The sequence below is a fragment of the Syngnathus typhle genome, linkage group LG13 (assembly GCF_033458585.1).
Source record: "Syngnathus typhle isolate RoL2023-S1 ecotype Sweden linkage group LG13, RoL_Styp_1.0, whole genome shotgun sequence".
Lineage (NCBI taxonomy): Eukaryota > Metazoa > Chordata > Actinopteri > Syngnathiformes > Syngnathidae > Syngnathus > Syngnathus typhle.
This window is the reverse complement of record NC_083750.1, coordinates 8,886,192-8,907,892: the sequence shown is the minus strand read 5'-3', so window position 1 is coordinate 8,907,892 and position 21,701 is coordinate 8,886,192. Positions and strand designations below refer to the sequence as shown.

Genomic DNA, 21,701 nt, shown 5'->3' with positions numbered 1-21,701 from the left:
GCAAAGAAATAGCATGTCAAGCAATCACCTGACCTGAATCCGATTGAGCACGCATTTCAGCTGCTGAAGACGAAACCAATTATATTGCATATTACTGTCTTCCGCTTAACATGTTACATTTTTCAGTCGTGACCCAGTTCACAACACGGGGTGGTCTCGTGGGCACCACCAGCGTACTCTTCTACATCTGTCACACATGAGCCTCGATGGAATCATGTCACAAGGTCGCCCCGAAGGCACCGTGTGATACTTGCTCACATGGGCACATCATAGCAGAGGTTGCCTTAACATTGAAAATGAAAAACACACGGTGTTGCATGAGCAAATCAAATCATTTTTATTTATTTTGTTTCATCCATACAGATAAGAGTCAATTATGGCAACAATCAAGTGTGCATAAACAAATCAGACATCATCGTGTGGCAACTGTTAGCGAATACATAAGTGGTAGTTGCACTTACAAGTAAAAAGCGGGCAAAAAGCATTGGCGTGGATTTGTGTGTGTGCCCCCAGCAGGGAAGAGACGGACTGAACGTCTGGTTTTGGAGAATCTGGTGCTTTGGTTCGATAGCAACAATACAGCAGCCACTTTACATTCATTTGAAAGACTTGCCTTTGCCCAAATGTGCATTTGGCGTGGCCGGCCTTCGCCTGCTGAGCGCACAATCTGAAGAGCGGAGCAACACAACTTGCTGTGAGTCGACTGGAAATATGCATATATACTATATATGGCTCCGGAAAAGTATTCGGGTTGGATGAGTGCTCATATTTTCCTCTTTTTTTTTTATTTTTTAAATAACATATTTGCTCGGAAACTATTGAATCACACAAGCGTAAGATGAGTTGTTTGGAAAAGTGTTATTTCTCCCCCACCGTGGTTGTTATCTACTTATTGTGAACGCTTACATAGCTATGTTTTTCTTTACATGCAGTCAAATCATAATGGAATAATTTTTTTTTTTTTTGCCGGGGGAATCAAGTGAACCGTAGGAGCAGTGATGTGGCCAACAAATGAAATATTGAGATCATTTGAAGGGATGGATTAAGCAGGACAGGGAGACCATTATTCCCCCCAAAACATTCCCAGGCAAAACTAGCCACTGATAAAAGAAGACAAAAAGCGCATAGCTTTCTCCAAATGCATTGGCCAAGAAACTAGTGCCCTTCTTTGCAAGCAATTTTAGCTGGTCTTCTGATTTATGAATTTAAATTAATCTAACAAAATTCCCTATAATTATAGATCTTTTTTTTTTTATTCAAAATAATCTCAATATGATACACATTTGTCTCTGTTTATTTGACTATATACAGAAGTGCAAAAAGTCACAACCTTCGTCCCTTAGGTTAGAACTCATCATCTGCAGCATTTCTGACTTCACCAGCAGGGGAAAGTCTTCTCTCCTACCCTCACCAATCAGCCCTCCCCCCACCCGACAAACAAACAATAATAATAACATTAATAATATCCAAAAACCCTCAAATCTCAACTGCTTATTTTGGCCTGACATTCAGGGCAAATTAAAGAAATATTTCCAACCAAACGACATAATCTTTCTTTGAAATGGATACAGTAGAAAACAATGTTTACCCTAAAACATGGACAATCTATCGATTGATACAATATATTTTTCAAATATGAGCTTGACACGTCGATAAGGAAAATGGTTGTTGCTGCAATCGCAGCAAAACTAATTCCACATATACCACAAAACAAACATAATGTAACACCAACCAACTGGGAAGAAAAGAAAAAAAAAAAAAAAGACATCCAGCTATATGAATGACATGAATATTTAAATCGTTATCATTTATAAATGGTTTGAAAACAGAAAAAAAGATTATGAATTTCATACAACCTCAAAATCTACAACGGCTATACGTATCAATGTTGTCAAGTAATATAGTAATATAGTAAGGCAAAAAAACAAAAACAAAGAAACATCTACAACTATGCATCTCAAAGAGATTCAAATCCTTAAGTAGTACATAAAAGCTCTTAAATGGATTTTTAAGAGAAGAATTGTTACCTAGAGAAAGCACAAACGTATCGTAAGCGGCGTGTGAGATAACTAGAAAAAATCATTGGTGCTCTTTACCTGCATGGTGATTGACAAGTTTGGGCCGTGACCCATTCATGGTCATCTAAGGCTTTGTTAGGTACAATACAATCGCTAAAGACGCGCAGTCACACCTCTGTGGCAACACAACATTCGGATGAACACAACTCTGGTACAAATAAAAAGTTATTCCAACAAAAATGATTCCTCGACGAGAGATGCTGTAAAAAAACTTTTGGTTTCTGCGGTTTTGAAGTTAAACCTTCAGGGGTGTGTTTTTACTTGAAGGCAGTGATTCCCAACATTTTAACTAACGTTTTTGCTAGCGATGGTAAAAGGAAATGTCCAGAAATTATTATTTGCTACAAATGTTTTCTTGTTCATTTATCTACGTACAATGGCAGGCGGAAATAAAATACTCGTCCATTAGATACATATTCAAACTCCAGAATAATAGGTTTGTTTTTAGATAAACAGGCCCAGAATTTCACAGAACCTTTAAGTAAATTGAGATGAGACCATTATTATTTCAGTACTTTTTATATATTTACTATAATTATGACTTTAGATCTATCAATTATGACTGAATATTGTGAGGAAAGAGTAACGCTGCATTACCATAAAAAAGTCGTTGAACAGTCCAACAAAATAAAAAGAGAATAACGTATTGATTTTTTTTTTTTTTTGCAAAAAAGTTGCACAGCGTTTATTTGGTGAATAGCTATGGCATGAGTATTTTACGAGGAAAAAAAGTAGTTTTTCAAAAATAAAAAAAATATATCCAGGAAACAGCTGTAATGATAATTATGAGATCATAAAGCTAAAAGTTATAAGAAAACAAATTCTGTAATTTTTTTTTTTTTTTTAAAAAACGACATAAGAAAAAAATGTATAAGGAATACCTAGCTGTAATATGAGGACAAAAGTTGATGCTAATGTTACATCAAAGGTTTCTGGCAGTTTTCATTCATAATGTTCCTTAATATTCGTTTTGATAAATATATATAGTATATATATATTTTTTTGGCTTAATACTTTTGACAAAGGTGTGTTGGGAACCGCTGCCGTTTGTTAAGTTTGACTCAGTGACAATTGACATGGACAAACAATCATTCAAGTGTACTTTTTCTTTTTTTTTTTGGTTTCAATGACCTAACAGACCTTTTCGTCTTACATTGCCATTCGCACGCAGCTCAACGGTTCTCCTCTTTTACACAGTTAAAACTCAGTAAAAGAGGAGAAGGGTAACAAGTCAGTTAAAGCTGCACACCGCTAATCAAAAGGTTTTAGAGTCGATGGACTTGAGCGACGACAAAATCCAGACAAAGCTAAAAAAAAAAACTAAAAAAAACCACACAATAAAATAACAGCACTCTAGTCAATGAAAAGAGACTTTTTGTCCATTTAAAGGTCATAATTAAAAGATTTTAAAAACACAAAAATTAGCACAAAACTCACTTCTAAAATTATGAACATTTCTTAAACAATATTAAGAGCCATACAACATTATTATTATTCTTTTTTTTAGATTTTACCCTCGGTAAACAAATAACACTGCTGAGACAACACTCTGGTTTGAGCTGTATGGCCTCCATGGCACATGACAAGGTGAGAAGAGCAAGCTTGGCTGTGCTTTCAAGGTACACAGGTATGTTGGTTCACCCACAACATTCATATGTCCATGCCTCGTCATTTAGTCATCCATCCGTGTCTAGTTTGACTAGTCACTAAACACACACGCGCACACACACACGCAAAATACTGCACACGCTCAATCGTCTTAGCAGATTCCTGTTTCATAATGGCTGTGCCGCTCTCATTTCGATTCAAATTCAAGGTGCATGTCTTTTTTTTTTTTTTTTTTTGTAAACGATGAAATATGGCTGATTAATTCAAACAAAAAAAAAAAAAGAAAAGGAATAAAAGAAATCTTGGTCACCTGACGTACCAGAGGTGTACTATGACTCGCGCAACGTAACTTTTTGACTTTCTCCGCATCCGGTGAAGTGAATTCCAACCAATTGAGCGCCTTGATTTTGATGTACAGCGGTGTGATGAGACCCCCCTCACTCCCACCCCCCTCTCCCTCCGGAGGCACCAAGATGGCCTCTTCTCTCACCGCTTTTTGACATGTGGGGAAAATGGCACGGGTTGCACCTTGGATGTTTTGATAGATGGCAGACCCTCCTCAATCCCGTTGCTTGACATTCGGAAGTTTTTATGGAAATAAAGGCTGAACTGTTTCGGCTTGGACGGTGCCAGCGCACATTCATTTGATCTGTAAGTGGAGGAATGAGAGGTTGAGGGATTAGATGCTATTGGGATTTACAAGAACACACAAACAAACACAAATAATTCCTCACAAATTTGGGAAATGTGGCATTTGGGGTTCAATTTCAGGATGAACATGAAATGGTGCATAGTGGACATTCTTAGAAATCGTCAAGGATCAAATAATTTTTGCCATGAAGATTTTTTCCTAACTAAAATCACGTTGTGTAAAAAGTACTGAAACGGTTGGACATTAAGAAGTTTAGGGGAGTTTACTTGTAAAGGTCATAGTGTATATTGAGTTTTAATCCAAAACCAAATAACCCAGATTTTTCATCAACAGTGTATGTGTAATGGTTGAAACAGAGACTCACTGTTCTTGAGAGGAACTACATTTGAGTCAAGTACTTGTGACTACTCAGATGATCTGCAGATATTATTGGAATCTGGGGAGGGGTAGAAAGCAGACACATGATTAAACCGAGAGCCGTTCAAACACAAAAGATAGTTGCGGAGCACACAGATTAACGGCGTACTGTCACTTTAAGAGAAGTTGTCGGCTTTAAAAGCAAAGAAATGTAAAAAGATAGAGACGACAGTAGAAAAGCTACACTCGAGTGAGAGCATGAAGAAGGGGAGGGAGAGAATTATTATTATTATTGTTACTAGAAAATGTGCAATTTCTTCAGAAAATGTGTTGAATGCTGAAATGCTAAAATTTGTGTCATGAATGAGAATTCATTTGAAACTGGTTTCAAATTAAGGTTTCAATTTAGGTTTTCAAAGTTGAAATGGAATATTCTCTGTCTGTCTGATTGATAATGATTGCGGAGATGTTAAATATTAAATTGTGGGAAAACTGTAAGTTGTATGTGGAATGAGAAAAAATGTGTGTGAAATTTGATGGTGTCAATTAAATGTACTATATGGAGGACAAAAGTGAGCAGAATCAAAATAATACTAATAAAGAATCGGACTAAAAGCACTTATTATTAAGGCAGTAAAGGGACAGTGGGTTGGTTTCCCCCATGCAAATCTAAGTCCTCCATGTTGTTGACCTGCACAACTCAACAGCATAACGCACAAAAGTGGCTCATTCTAAAACTTGCCCGTAATAATATTGAGACTGTTGGACTGGAACATGGTAGAGCTGGGATTTACGTGCTGGAAAGCAGCAGCGAAAAATGTCAAATAAAAAAAGAAAAAAGAAGAAAAAAAGCCAAGCACCAAAGGGGGCACAGATAGCAGCTGTTGCACGAGCTGTGCGAATGGTGAATGTAGGGGCGGGAGGATTTAAAAAAAAAATCAAAAAATCAAAAAAACTACCTCATACATACCAATTGCATGTATTCGTTGGTAGTCAACTTTGATAAGGAAGAGTCCTCAAAATAGGAAAGGACAAAAAAACGGTTGTTACAACGAGGACACACGTTCAAATGCAACACAATTTGTTTCCCAAGAAAGAAAGACGAGTATTCTTAGTACACACTGGCAAGTTGGACTCTAGTGTAGGCCAACAAGAGGAAGTCCCGCCTATTTTGAAACCCCACCCACTCGCTGTGAGACAGAGCATCATCCATGTGTCGTGAGAGAGAGAGAGAGAGTAAAAGAGAGCGAGAGAGAGAGACGGTTGAGGCGCAAACCTGATTGGTGGAGGCAGTTGCGAAGGGAACGCTTGTGGCAGATGTGGTGGCTGCAGACACAGTGACTGGGGTACCGCCGTGCATCATGGGAACTTTTTTGGAGGGGAGAATCATGTAAGCACAAATGCATACAGGAGCAGTGTGTAGCCACGCACACCAACACACACACAAACATAACAGAAGGGGAAGACAAGAGAGCGCAAGGGAGGAAGTTCTCGAGGGATTCCATTTCACGCAGTCCCTTTTGTTTCTCTGCCGACTGACCATGAAGAGTGCGAGGGGAAAAAAAAAGTAGTTGCATCATTTTTAATTTCAGTTCAGTGATATGAAAATAATATTTTTTTTTCGTTATATCTATCATAAGTGCAATTAAGTGCTAAATTGGCAGTAAATGAAACTTTCAAGGTATATATTCTGAACAAAACAGGTCCACTAAAATATATCCAATCTATTTTGACTCATCGTTTTATTGTTTCAATAATTAAATTGACTTGTAAAAAAACAATGACCATATCTGGACATCCTGGGTTTTTGCCTAACCGTGACAATATGTTGACAGAATATCGGTCATCTATAAATTGAACAAATAAGTTGAGTGGTAGCGGCAGAGGACGAGAAGGGGCAAAGTTCAAATGGATCCCCCTGTTTAATTGTTTCAAAAGCGTCTCCCACTCTTCAGGATGAGCAGCCAAGAGCGAAGTTGACGAGCACGTAAGTGGTCAAGCAAAACCGCAAAATAAAATATCACTTGAACTAAATACAATGAATACACGTGAATGAGATCAAATATGCCTTTTACACAAAACATCACAATCCAATTTACCGCATTTAACAAACAAAACGAAATGTTGGTGCCACATGCGAGCCACAGACAGGAAGTCACACAGAACTGAAAAAGGAGAACTGGAACCTACCAACGCCGGCTGTAGGGGTCATGCACAATATTGAGCCTGCCCATCATGCAGTGCAACAGGAAGTGGATTGGATAGGGGGAAGAGAAATCAAAACAGCCCGTCACAAGGTTCGTTAGAGTGAGGGGGAGAGATAAGGTGTGTGAGGGGTTAATATTTCTTGTCAATGTGCTTTTTTTTTTTTTTGACATATGTAAATTCGTACAAGTATGAAAACATTATGAACTCAGGCGTGAGCAAGGGTGAATGTGTACACCCTGTTAGATTACCAGATGTCAACACATCAGCATCTCAGCTCCACCACTAGCCCCAGTCATTAAATATAAGTCACCACTGTCAATCAGCAAACTAGCAAAGCAATGGGCCGTTTACACGCGGCTCGATCAACTGAAAGCGGTTCGCTTTTTACGAGGTGGTGAAAACGTACCCAGAATCCTCGTTTCGACCAAGCGGGACGGTCTGGTTCAGTTTAATACGTTATGTTTTGACCTATTGAAGAACTAACTATAATTTCATAAAGTGTGGAGAGTCTCTGTTGCCGAAATGGGTGCAGTCAATACGTGTTTTTTTTTTTTTTTAAATGCTTTAACCAGTCCTCTTTAACATGCTGTTCCGAGTTTGAAATCATGTGACCAAAACGACACCTAGAAAATTTCAACCATGAAGAATTTTGAAAAAGTGTGTCGCCAGCAAGTTACAACCGAGGTCTGGAGAAACTGGAAGAGTCTCAATAAAGCATTGATGTCGTCAGAAATATATCGTTCAATTCATCTATTGGGGATTTTGTCTTTCAGCGTATTCAAATTTCAACTGCGCTGAAAGAAATGAAAAGGAACTGTACCGCTTGGTGGAAGCCGCCCAGTTTTGATATGCTTTGAGAGAAATAAGCGTGTGATTTCTGTCTATTGTAATGTCCCCTCTATCAATAAATGGTTCACAATGTTACGAGCGGCCATCCGTCCAACTCCAGCCAAGCGGGAGCCGGGTTGGGCCGATCCGGGCAGGGTCCGTCAAGCTTACGGTTTGCATACCTGATGGGAGGAAAGCGGCCTGCTGTTGAAACTGCATGCTGGCCAGGGCCTGTTGGTACTGGAGCATGCCGGTGTTAAACACAGCAGAGGCCCCGTTGGCTTTCTCCAGGGCCGCCCGCTTTGGCAGGGGAGCCATGACACTGGGGGCCATACCCTGCCCAGCCAGATGAGCGGAGGTCAGTGATGAGAGGGGAGGAGGGGTAAAAAGATGAATTGGAAAACAAAAGCAAAAAAAAAAAAAAATGGAAGATATGTTAGAACACATCGTAGGAGCATTATTACAACATCCTTGTGTGTACATCAACAATAGGATCATGTCATCAGTAGCAAGCAAGCAGCACTCGGACACATGTACTAGTACACAAGCAGGAGCATGGTGCCTACTGGAGCTACTGGCATTCGTGAGTTTATCATCTTCATTGGCAATATTAACCTGGCTAACTAAATGCAACATAAGCAAGCATTAACAATTAAAGGAACGACAATACAGCTACTAACAAGAGGTGGAAGCACAGAGAGAGAGAGAGAGGGAGGCTGCACTGCTAGCTCCATGATGGAAGCCGTGTCAAGTGATGGTTCACGCACAGACAAAAGTCAAAAAAGGTCTCTTTGACATGAGGCCACTTTTGAGGTCCGTTGGCGTGCCCCATCTCTTTTGAATCACCCCCTGTAAGACCTCTTAGCCCCACCTGACATGCACTAGCAACACACTCGTGCTCCACAACAGTGAAGACTAATTGGACAGAAGACATTAAAAGCCATGCTACCATTTTAAACGCTTCCCTAACCCTCACTAGCTTTGTGTTAAAGACACCACATGTGATGATCTGATTGCGGCTCTTTGTCAATTCGTATTTGAGGTGACCTGGTTTGGACCAGCGCTCGAAATGGAAGAGCCGCAGTCATTTCATCACACACATTCAAAGACAGAAGGAAAACAACAGACATTGCATTGAGACAAAAGACGACCAAAGAGCATTAGTTAAAACACTGCTCTACGACAAAGCCACATGCCAAGCTAAAAGGTGAAAGGTCATAGTACCAGGTCAAAGGTTGCGTCGAGGGGTCGCTTCAGTGATTTGACAGCCGACTGAGTCTTAATTAGCAGGCAGCGAGCACATGATGGCAATGGGCCAATGGGGTTCAAGCGCATTAACATAAACCAGCAAGCAGAGGTGCATCATGGGGGCAGCAGTGCAGTTTGGGTATAGGTGAGAAAAAAAAACAAATAAAAAAAACAAATCATTGGAATGCATTTTTACAAGGGGATTACAGGACTAAGGCATGCACAATGTGGATAGTAGCTCTACTGCTCAACGCTTACATGACCATCATGATAGTGTACTACTAGTCTACATTAGTTAACGTCACACACAAATGGATGGACGTAGCAACGGAAATATTCTTTAGTCATTGTTTAACTGGCTAATTTGAACTTGAACAGAATACAGTGAACCCCCGTAATATTGCAGATCATCGTACACGCCGTGGCTAAAAGCTTTTAGAAGGTCCGCTACCTAATTGGGGTCATATTGAGAAAAAAAGATGCCAGTTTGTATGTGTTGCTTCTCCATTTGTGTTATGTAAGTTGTATAAATTCTATGCTAATTTCTGTTAGCCTGTGGATGGTATCTCTCATTATATGTTGGAATTAAGCGTGTGGATTTTGAGTAGACGCAATAGACATTAAGTTGGTGAACATTCTCTTTTTTTCTTCATTTTGACAGTAAATGTTAATTAGGAGAATCAATTAAAAAGCTTAAAACCAACAAGATGTGCCTCTCAATTGGAAAACCTTGCAAGTGAGTCAGAACGGGTGCCGAGGAATACTTTTATATACATTTATAGTAAGTTTTAGAAATAAAAGTTTGTTTGTTCTTCTGTTCTTTGGTAATCGTCAGTTTGACCCAAAACTGTATTTTTGACTAAAAATCAGAAAATATGACCCACATTTATTTAACATGGCCTTTGTATCGCCAATTGTCAGTTTGGAACATATCCCCCCGCAATAAATGAGGGTTCACTGTAGTACATCTGAGGAGGTTTCACTGTGCACATCCTAGTCGGAGTCACTTTGCAACGATTCACTTCTAGCTCTCAGCCGCAATAGCATATAAGAAACAAAAAAAGAAATCACAATAACCAGAAGACTGTGCTGGTGCCATTGCTAAAAGACAGAACTTACACCACAATAAAACCCATTTATAACATCAAGAGGAAGCGGAGCTATAGACAAAAAAGTGGCCCAAGAAAGGAAGGAACTACCTTTATTATCGTATTGTCTGACCCAAGGCAACGTGGATTTAAAAATGGAATCTGGCGCAGGATTAATCAAGACGACTCACCATGGCAGCGGCGGCTGAGGCCTGGTTCACCTGGTGCTGGGTGGCCTTAATTTTAGCCTGCAGATGCGCCGGCGGGTGGAAGTACTTGCACTTCTCGCGAGAGCACCGCCCCTTGATGTAGTCCATGCACACGGTGACGGTGTTGTCATTCGTGTCGATCATGGTGCTGTCTGAGGGGTGTGCAAAGCGACAGTCGTCCTCCCCCCGGGAACAGTTCCCCCTCTGGTACTCGCGACACACCTAAAGCCAGAGACACAGTGTTACCAACACAAAATAAATCCTATATAAAACCAAGCAAGCCGCTTTGAGTTAGTGAGTTACACTTACCGTATTTTCCGGACTATAAGGCGCACCGGACTATAAGACGCACCATTAATACATCATGTCAGATTTTTAATCCAACTCAAATCATTCTCCATTTCAACTTCAGACGCAACAAATTACTTTATAATCACAAAATAATGATTCATAGTCTTTTTGATTCATGATTCATAGTCTTCAGCGGGCTACTTATGATTGATTTCATGACACAATGCTTCGGGCCAGTTTAAATTTAGGAATTTGGTTCATATATAAGGCGCACCGGACTATAAGGCGCACTGTCGGCTTTTGAGAACATTTTAGGTTTTTAGGGTTAGGGTTATATATTTTTTAAATATATATAAAAAATAAAAAGCAAATTCAAATGGACATGTTAATCAGCAATGCTCACAGTGATGGTTTTCCAGCTCCCTTATTCAGGCTTCACATTCTTTGAGCTAATTTTCATTTAATTTAATTATGATTATAGCTGACGACAGGAGGGGAAAAAAAAAAAAAAATCAGTTTTTGTGCTCCATGTAAAAGCAGCTGGTAGATTAGATAGCTATTTGTTTTATTGTTGCAAAGTTGCCCATGTGATTTACAATTACAATTTTTTTTTGTTCTATTTTGTATGTTTTCCCGGAATACAAGCCATTAATGCTTCAGCAATTTTTGCGCTCGTAAAAACAGCAGTGGATCCAGCACAAATGGCTCTGCTTTTTATGTTTATGCAGATGAAGTGTGAGTCATCGAGGCTTTTATCTGTTTTTGCAGATGATGCACAGTTCCAAAAGGTACAAGGTTAAAAATGGATGAGACCTGCAGTTTTTAACCAGAAAAAAGGCCTAGTGATCACATTTCTCCATATATTTAGGTACAGTAGATTTGAGTAGTAATTCTCTATCACTATGCTAAAACACGTTAGTGTAAAATGTCCTGCAGGAATCGATTCCAATATGCTTTTATCATTTCCCCAAAATACATTTATTCTTATAAAGCAGCAATGTCAACAACATGGAGACAGAGTAATTCAATTGTCTACCGCTAGATGGCAGGAGGTACAGTTATCCTATGCAGCCACCTGTAGGCTTGCAGAGCTTCCGATTTATCCAGTTTGGCAAATTCAATTGTAACAGTAGCAATATTCACATCAACGAATGTTTTATGTTAATATAAGGTAAGTTTTGATGAAAAGCTTTGTGTTCAACTAAACAGCCCAGATTGTATATTTGTGAGTATTCATCAGTATTTGAGTATATATAATATGTGACGTTTTTGTCTGGTGATGGATGGGTAGAGAGATTTATTATTATTATTATTATTTTATCTTGTTGATGACATTTATGTGCCTTGGCTCATCAAGGACCATTTTTTTAGTTCACAAATGAGACAGTAGAGGGCAGTAGAAACCAAATTGCACTGGACTGAGTAAATAAAAATTCATTGTGGCGTTTGTCGCATGATTTGATTAAATCAAATTCTCAAACAGCAGATCTGGATACACCCTTGATGATGTAAATACTTGCAAGTATTTGTATTAGTCTTGCGTCACGATTTGTATTCCTAATGATGCAGATTGGACTGGTCACATTTGTTTTTGATATATTTCCGTTTGATATTTTCAGCTGTGTCAATTGATGTCATTCCGAGACAAAAAAGCTGCAGTTACCTCAAGTCTGTCCGTTCTCAGCAGTTTCTGGGCTGCAGCGGCAGCGTTGGGGACTTGGCTGACGTTGGGGCTGGAGGCCATGAGGACTTGGGTGCTCGGCATGATCTCTGGGGGCATCAGGCCTGGCGACACGGGGCTCATGTAGGGATTGAACGCTGCTGCGGCCGCAGCTGCGGCCGCAGCGTTGGCGTTGGTGGCCAGGCCGGGCGTCACCGAGAACATGGGCTGAAGGGTGGAATGAGCTTAGGGTGAACAAAACACATCTTGTTGTGCAGACAATGAAGCAGATGATAAAATCTGCTGCAGAGATAGTAAATGAGCTGCATTGTCGTCATTTTCACAAGTCTGCAGTCTCACTAGGGAAGATGAAACTTTGGTGTGTAGTATGTTCATGCATGTACGGTGTTTTTTGGAACATTTATTTGCAACCTAACACGTACACACCCCGAAAACTGAGCCATCGATAATAGACAATAAAACACTTAGCACTTGCTTTTCATATTCAAATAGGAGTGGGAGGAAGTCTAAGCGTATGAAATCCCATGTTAATGAAATATCAATTCTTCTTCAAATATTATCATCACATATTATGACAAATTATTTAAATAATAAAAATAATAATAATTAATAAGAATAATAAATAATTAAATAAAAAAAAATTAGCCACAATATGATATATTATAATTTAAGAGATATGTGCATCACAATTAAATCAATAAAATAAAGACAGTCCTTGATGCGTTTTGTACAAATAAAGGTTCCCTAGCTCAAATATGAAGGGGTTGGCTGAACGTGATACTTTGCCGTGTTTGTGGCTGTGTCTCCTCACCATAGGCGGTAGCTGCGTGGCAGGCATCATGGCATTGGCGAGCTGCATCTGCTGGGCCAGCATGACCATGTTCTTCTGCTGGATCAGGTTGTTTCTGCCATTGATCTCCAGCTGGTTCTTTAGATGCGGAGGAGGGTGCAGGTATTTGCAGTTCTCTCTGGAACAGCGGCCCTGAAAGAAGGACAAGGACCACCCTTATCTTATCTGGATTTAAGAACATTCAAAAGGTGAACAACGTGACGTTGAAAATAAGTATCTCAAATGTGTTTCAGTGTATTTTACACCACAGTATGCACTTTTATACTTCTTTGTAAAAATCCACTATGGGAGTGGTTCTCAAACTGAAGTTTGCGGGCCCTCAGTGGGTCTGCAAGCCATCGCCTGAGCGTTACATCAACTTATTTTTTAAAAGGTTCATACGAGGATAATGCCATACAAAAACGCCAACGACTCCTTTTCTACTTTATTTTGGGTCCACAATATGATTTCCTGAAGTGAGGCAAGGCAACCTTGGCAAAATATTGAAAGCACATACTTAAGGTCAAGAATAAATCACTAATTCAACAACATAAATGCCTCTCTTCATGAACTGCATGCTATTCCTGTCACTCCCAGCAGGGGGCACGTTTGTGTCAGACTGCCCCAGGAGGCCATGATTGATGCATCTCATGCTAATCTCATGCTAATCATATGACATCCAACACATTTCCTGTGCGATTCCGATGTAATCTATCGTACAAAAACAAACTTGCGTTTTAGCCTCTGAATAATCTCATCTAGAAATCCTTTATACACTCTACTAATTATACCTTCGGGGAGTGTGTGTTGGGGAGGTGGGGGGGGGGGGTGTTCCTGAAACAAAATCCATTAATGCATGCACTCAGGGTCACGCAACAGGTGGCCTGAGCACACGCATCACGTGACGTAAAGGCCAACAACAGACAAACAACGTTTGGAAAAGACAGACAGGCCCAGGGCCCTGCTTGACCTCACTGAGCAGCCCCCACTGGGAGACCTTGCGGTAGGTAGTCTGTCATGACTTCGCTCTCCTTCACTTTCACTCGGACTGGATTACCAGACAGGTGCAAGGGTGAGGGAATGGGGTCAAGGCTAAGAAGTGTACAAAGATTGCGGGAGGGGGGGGGGGCTTTTTGTCCACTTAGTGTGAAGTTGCTTTCTCAAGTTTTAATGGGAGCTTGTTGAGACTGGAATACACATGTGTGTCTATATATATATATATATAGTGCTGAAATTGAAAGTGTATAGGTGCATTTCGCAAAATGGCACATTCTTTATTTCAGTAGCTCGTGAAACTCGTGATATAGATTCATTCAATTCAACACACCAGGGGCTGCCAGTCGATTATTATAATCAAAACTGCAAATCACTGAGAACCTCTAAAAAGTTTGTAAAATAATAATATGAATATTGGTATTTTAAACTATAAATATAGCAAAAACTATGACCAAACACTTAATTATTAATTAGAATATATGTAACACTACCCTTAAAAATAAATGAATAAAAAAAAAAAGTGGATTTTTATTTCCTGTCAATGGTGAGTCAGAGAATTTAATTCGCCAGGGTGCTAAAGTGGAAATTACACACCATTGGATGCATGTGTTCAAATGGCACTCATTCAGAGAATGAAAGTGGCACGCAGTCAGCATGATGGAGGCTGAACGTGTGCAGAGGAGATGGATCACATTGCGTTCACCCCGTTTGACCCAACACGTTGACACTGGATTGATTCACAGGTGAGGCACCATGATAATTCCTCAAATAAAACCGACTTTTGCTGCTAGCCATTATACTGTATATTTCAAAGAAAAATAGGACGACGATTTGGACAAAAAGAACATCTATCACCCTGTTTGCGCTTGTTCGTCCGATCAAGACATCAAGTCGCGGCTCGAGATGGTATCCACGGCAACAGAGCAGCCAGACACGCTCGCACAGAGGTGTCAAACTTATTTTTGTCGCGGGCCGCATCGTAGGAAGGCCATTAAAATTGTTAACCTAAATCAGTGCTTCTCAATTATTTTCTGTTACGCCCCCCCCTAGCAAGAAGAAAACTATTCGCGCCCCCCCTCCCCACCGTGACTATCCTAACTTGTCTTGTAAGTCGTAAAATGTTGCACTGTCGCAAACGTGACAGAAGTAACAATGAGAGCGCCACTGCCCCCTGCTGTAGTAAACGCGCAGTTACACTTTATTCTAGTACTGCCAAAAAAAAAGCCTGTTCCCCAGGGTCACACGCGCCCCCCCAGGAATAGCACCGCGCCCCCCTTGGGGGGCGCGCCCCACTATTTGAGAAGCACTGACCTAAATGAATGTATGAACGTCTCATTTTATGTATAGAATCATCTACATAAGAAACTGATGAATAACTCGTTTTCAAAACAGAGACTTATAAAAACTGTTAAAATATTCGAAAAAATAGGAATAGCTAGTAATATTTCAATTTTTTTAAAGTTGCAAACGATTTCAGTGTTGACGATTTGTCTTTTGCGGGCCACATCAAATGATGTGGCGGGCCGTATCTGGCCCCCCGGGCCTTGGCTTTGACACCTGTGCTACATCATAATGATTCCTTGAATATTTTTGATAACTGGATTGCACAGAAGCTTAACAAAGAAAGTACTGATAACAAACCGACTAGGGATGCACCGAAATAAAAATTCTTGGCCGAAACCGAAAACCAAAAATGAGGAAACCAAGGCCGAAAACCGAAAACCGAAACACCGAAAGAAATGTCAGTTATTAGAACCACAGCATTTATGGCTACATGTGTACTAACCTCACTAAAATCAAGGCATTGCAATAAACCAGTTACAAAAGTATGAAAATATTTATTTAGCACTGACAACAATGCACAATATAAATGAAAATTCAAAAATAAAATAAAATGTTTAACTTGACCCAACTCATGTGTACATTAAATAATAATTTACAGGCTTATAACTGACTGTAAAATTAAATATGTTCTCTTATAAAAACACAGAGAACTTTCTTGCCTTTTCAAAAACGTCCCCCACAGACGGAGTGGGCGTGCTCGGTGTCAGTTTCCTTTTCTGTGTCGCCTTCTTCTCATATTCAGAATGGCGATCGGGATGTTTGGATTTCAGGTGATGAATTAAACCCGACATGGAGAAACTTTTTGCAGATGCACCCCTTTCAGCATTGCATATTTTGCAAATCGCTATCCGTGGGTCTTTCTCTGAGATAGTGAAATCAGTCCACACCGCAGACTTATCCCATTTTCCCGCGTGCTGGCTGCGCTGTTTGCTCACGTCATCACAAGTTTCGGCCGTGTTGTTTCGGTGATTTAGGTCTTTCGGCCAAAAACCGAAAATGCACTTTTGGGTCATTTTCGGCCGAAAATTTTCGGTGGCCGAATTTTCGGTGCATCCCTAAAACCGACCCATGAGTAGAGGCCTCCTGATGACAGCTCCTTGCTCCTGTGTTATTTTTTTAATGACACAACCATGATACAGTAGAAGAGAAACTGCTCATGTCCTCAAGCGGTTACTTATTGAGCCAGATATGTAAAAGAGTCGGGATGAGCGTACATATGCTTGCACATAAAATGCCAAAAAGAGCAACATATAATTGCAGTCATTAAAATGTCAAAACTATTTGCTTTCACAAAATCTCAGGGAAAAAGTCATCAGCGAAGACCAGACTAGTGACGATATAACAGTCCCTACGTTTACCCCCTCAAGTGCAATTTATATCACGTAGCATTGAACGCAACAATCGGAAAAAGATTCCGATTCTGGTACACCAACTTTATTCTGGTCATTCTAATCTGTTTATAAAAACAATTAAGGATTAAAGAGGAGTCCCACTCTAATCCTCTAGGTGGCAGTAATACGTACACATCCCAAACCAATTGAGAAACTCGTAAGATTCTTTCGCGTTGGCTACTGTGCGGCCTTGATTGAAGCTGCTAAGTGGTAAGATAAAAAAAAAAATCACGCCCTGCTCGCGCGGTGCTTCCAACTCAATCGTTACACACCCTCATTTTTGAAACGACGCGACGTTTAAACAAACAATGAAGTGCGGTAAAAAGAATGCTGGGTGGGGCTGCGTCCCATCCTTTCAGGGAGGGGAGGGGAGGGGAGGAGGCGTGCGGCAAGTGGTATGCGGGGAGTACAGATGCACTTTGCTTCACCTAGTCATCTAAACAACATCCTACTCCCACGGCGAAAACAGAAATATTCGACTCCCCTCAAGGAATAAGCAAAACGCCACTCAGTTATACAACACTGCTGCTGTTAGCTCATGGAACATTTAGCAGCATTTTTCAGCTGCAAGTCAACAGCTAAAATTTGCACTTTTCTTTCCATTCAACTGTTAATCCAGTTTTTAATAACTGACGTCAAATTTGTGGATGAAGAAGCGAAAAGATCCTATTTCGATACGCTCTCTAATGTTTACATATCACGATAATTCGCATCGCGTTCAACGTGGAACCTCTGATGGTCTGTGGTTTGGTATGGATGCTTTGAATCCCAGTATGTAAGGCTCTACTGTTCTCCGGCCCGCGTTCCAGTGACTTCTGTCCAAACATACACGGAGATGAAAGTGCTTTCTCTTCTGGCGCACGCTGTGAATGAAGCTTTGTTTTGCTGGCCAGCAGTCGACACTCAAAAGGCTCACGCCCAGTGGTTGGTCTTTGTTGAACATGCCCTACCTCACAATATTTAGCTGGATTAGCATGCTAACAATATGCATTATATAGAAGAAACCTGGATATGGAATGTTATTCTGTGGTTATATTCTGTGGACAGACAATTTAAGAAAGAAAAATTCTTTATCCCCAGCATCAAATGACAAAGCTATTGCTCGTTATGAAACTCTTGCTCGTTTGTGTCTGCAAATCACGCACATTTCTTATTTTAAAAAAAAAACTGCATTTTTTTTTGTTAAGCGGGAAGGCTGGAACGGATTAATGGGATTACCATTCATCTCAATGGGGGAAAATGATTTGAAATGCAAGTTGAGTTAAGAGTGTGGACACAAAACAATACAAAACGTGTATCTCAACTGAGAATGAAGACATGAAAAGGTGGGAGTTGTTTATCTTCGATAATAATTACAGTTTGCCCCAAGTGAGGCATTAACCACCCTGCCTCAACAATGGCACAAAGGATTATGGGTTCAGCTTTAACACTAGAATACAAAGGTGCGTCGGCGGAGAGACATCTAAAACCTCAAGGACTAGAGTTGAGCACGTCTCATATAGTGTGTGTCACAGCGTTGTTATTTGTGTACACACAAATAGCCAAACAGCAGGAGTTATTCACAGCCAACAGGGTGATGTTTTGAAGAAATGCCTCGGGTCAGATGTCATGTACACAGGAGCCCGGCGTCCAAAGTTAGACTGCTGTGGATTTTTTTTTTTTTTCTTCATTAGCCAACACCTTACACTGATTTTGTGCGTTCCTTTGCATGATTTCACACATAAACAAAAACGTGACGGCAACTCAGTATTTTAAATCTCAGCGGTTCAAGAAGCTTCTTCATATCTTTGCTCCACGTTCTCCTTTTCCATCTCTGAACTCTACGGAGCCTGCATTGTACAGTGTGCACGCCCGCACGCTTCCCCAACAGTGAATTTACAGAATCAATCCGGCGCATATTACACTAATCTGATCTCAAAAACGCTAATCCTATCTGAAGCTCTAATCCCACCGTCAACTGGCCTAATCCTGTTTCTGTGTGTGATTATCCCCTTGGGATTTGGCACCGGCTAAAGCAGGATGTTTTCACCGCCTTCCCCGTTTCTATTAGGACAAGAAAGCCGACAGGAGCGTAGGAGTGATTTAATTTGCTTCTGACACTCTTTTAAATTATGAGGAGACTTTAACCTGAAGTAAGGCAGGAGAATGAATTTGGTGCTTCTTCAGGCACTTTCTCATTTAACTGAGTTAAGCAAACTAATTGGATGTATGAATAGAGATGATATACAGCACTAGAAGGTGTCAAAACTGCCAGAATGAAGAAGAGACCCGTTTGATGGTGCATTGCAGCACAGCACGGCTTGAGTTGATGGCGTCGGTAGATTGAATCAAAATCAAGCACAAATAGGAAATTAAAAAAAGTATTTCATGGATCACTTGGAAAATGAATGTGTGGTTGTATGACCTTTAAAAGAGCAGAGAGGGACTTGCCGTTTCTAAGGCAGTTTAGAATTGAGGAGTGCTTGTGCAAAAAAAAAAAAAAAAAAAGCTGTCAAGCATGTAAATAAAGGCCGCACCCAAAAATCCAGATGGATCTTCTGTCGTATTCAAAGCTGTAAAAAAAGGTGTTTAGCCTCAAGGTTGGACACCATAAAAAAAGTTGCATCTCTCTGCTCCTCCCAACCTCAAACGAGGAGCTAATGAGTGGTATGGCTTTCACATTCCCAGTGGTAAAAACTCACCAAAGCATTTTTTTTTCTTTTTTTCCATACTGGAATCTCCATCTATTTTTGGTCCTCATTAGGGCTGACGGGTGAGTTGTGGGTTAGCCTAGCTGGACAGCTACATCCTGGACTGGTTGCCATTTAAGTGCACGTATAAAAGTCACACCTATGGAGAATTTAGAGCCTTCGAATAAACCGCACATGCAAGTTTTTGGGAAACTCCCTTGCATTAATTGTTTAAACAAAACATAAATAAGTGTCGACGACGACTTAGTCAGGAGAGCATGCAAAAATACAAGCAAACCAAATAGTTAAAAAAAAAAATTCAAATAGTGTTTCTGCTGTGAATAGCAAAAATCATAATTCAATGCCATTTTGTACGGTAGACACTCACAAGTACTAGCACGCAGGTCTCATCGTGTCCAAAAACACCATGGCTGAGCAACAACACCCAATGAACGCAATAACATGCAGAAAAACAAAACACGACATTGGAGGTTGAAATGTCGTAACATTTTTGATGACGGTCCTTTCGAATCCATAAGGCAAACTAGTTTGCCATAGCAGCCCAAGGCATGAAGCCTTTACAGTACCTGACAAAATGACTACGCAACGAATATGAGCATCAAACTTAATATCAAATCTGACGAGTGACATTTTAATGACTCATCATAATTTAGTATCAGAAGAAAGTCGACCAATAAAAACATTGACAAGCCCAGACACTGCCATTTTATGTAGGAATGTGTTGAGAGGAGGGGGGGGGGGGGAATTATGATAAAAAATAAGAGCAGTTATCAACTCCAATGACACACGCTAGCGGCGGACATGCATGTGTGTGTCGCTTCTGGCATTCGTCTCTCATGTTCTGCAACAAGAGAAGGATAAGAACCCGACTGCCGCTTCTAAACACTCACGTGAGGGAGGGGCGGCTTGCACAAGTAAATGAGCCTAATAACCAACCCCCGGGGGCGCTACGCTCACCTGTCGAGTGGGACTATAATGGCTGAGTCGGGGCGTTCTGGAGGTAAGAAACCTAAAGGGATGCAAGACTATGCTGGGGTGATGTGTTCATTATTTATTTAGGCTTTCCTGCAGATCCGGATTCCCGAGTGTTTTAATTCTCAGCGTGCACGTATCTGGACTACAGATCCAGACTAGTACCTTAGAGGGAGTTGCTGCCACAACCAGCATTTCCAAGGAACGGCCAATCACCTTAAATTTGGCTTACGCTAAAGGTTTCCTCCCCTTTGGCATAAACACGATCATTTGGAGCCAGGAAATTGCCACACACGCAGGCAGGCAGGCACAAGCAAACACCAAAAACAGATCCAAAGAAAATATCAAAAAGTCTTTGCCCAACATCGTTGAGAAAATAGTTTCTCACATTATGTAGCCCTGCGTTCTCAGTTGTACTAGTCCCTTTAAAATTTCAGATATATATGTTTGGAAAGTTTGTTCATGCACTTTGTGGCTCTCCAGATCCCAGAGTGTTGATGGAAGTTTATGAGAGACAGCCAACAATAATGTTTTGCATGGAAAATATGCATTTGAGATGATTTGACAGGATAATCGGAGTGTCAAGGCATCAATATTTGCTCCTCGGATGAACACGCGAGGTGTTTATGGTGCGTGGGTATGTCGGGGCGCATATACGCGCGAGGTGGCGGGCTGACAGAGAAGTGCTCATTGTATTAGTGGTGCTATAAAGGAACCCAGTGTGATGGTGAGGCAGAGTCAGCTGACACGGAGGAGAAAAAGGGACAGCGAACAGTGATCTGATGAGGATGAATTCAAAAGCACGGGCCAGACCAAAATAAACGAAAAAGTCCCAGACGTCCACACCCCTCCGGAGGCTTCCTGGCATAAAAAGATCACTTTAAGAAATAGATGACACGATGGATGACTGAATTCTGGGCAAATGCTTTAAAGAAGGACTTCACTATGGATGCGCCCACAGATATCCAATTAAAAATCCAATTAGGGGTGCAGAATTTATGTGCCGACTGCAGCGGGCAGAAGTCTGTGTGGATCCGTCTGGATTACGGCATGAGCGCAGGATCGACCGCAAATCCGCATGGTGCTATTCAAAACAAAGCCAGCTGATCGTAGCAGGGAGGAACTCCTCAATGACATATTTAAATCCAATTTTTCTGTCTCATGATGTAATGCCGCAATCCAATTCATTGTCTTGCTCCTTCGGCTGTGCCCGCCTTGGCCAGAAGGAGGC

General features: G+C 40.7%; 1 protein-coding gene across 13 annotated transcripts in view; it reads right to left on the bottom strand.

The window, feature by feature from the left end:
- Positions 1–313: 313 nt before the first annotated feature.
- The window catches only part of mbnl1 (muscleblind-like splicing regulator 1), a 35,148-nt gene continuing 13,760 nt past the window's right edge, over positions 314–21,701 (bottom strand). For 4 of the 13 annotated variants that reach the window (XM_061295420.1, XM_061295417.1, XM_061295418.1 and 1 more), the window contains exons 3-12: positions 13,060–13,230; positions 12,231–12,455; positions 10,259–10,498; positions 8,956–9,009; positions 7,914–8,067; positions 6,886–6,921; positions 5,972–6,063; positions 5,666–5,710; positions 4,703–4,774; positions 314–4,335 (exon numbers count right to left, since the gene is read on the bottom strand). In XM_061295420.1, coding sequence (XP_061151404.1) covers positions 4,718–4,774; positions 5,666–5,710; positions 5,972–6,063; positions 6,886–6,921; positions 7,914–8,067; positions 8,956–9,009; positions 10,259–10,498; positions 12,231–12,455; positions 13,060–13,230 — 1,074 coding nt within the window. In that variant the 3' untranslated portion in view covers positions 314–4,335; positions 4,703–4,717. The remainder of the gene's footprint in view (positions 4,336–4,702; positions 4,775–5,665; positions 5,711–5,971; positions 6,064–6,885; positions 6,922–7,913; positions 8,068–8,955; positions 9,010–10,258; positions 10,499–12,230; positions 12,456–13,059; positions 13,231–21,701) is intronic. The other 9 variants (XM_061295421.1, XM_061295423.1, XM_061295422.1 and 6 more) reach the window with 9 other exon arrangements.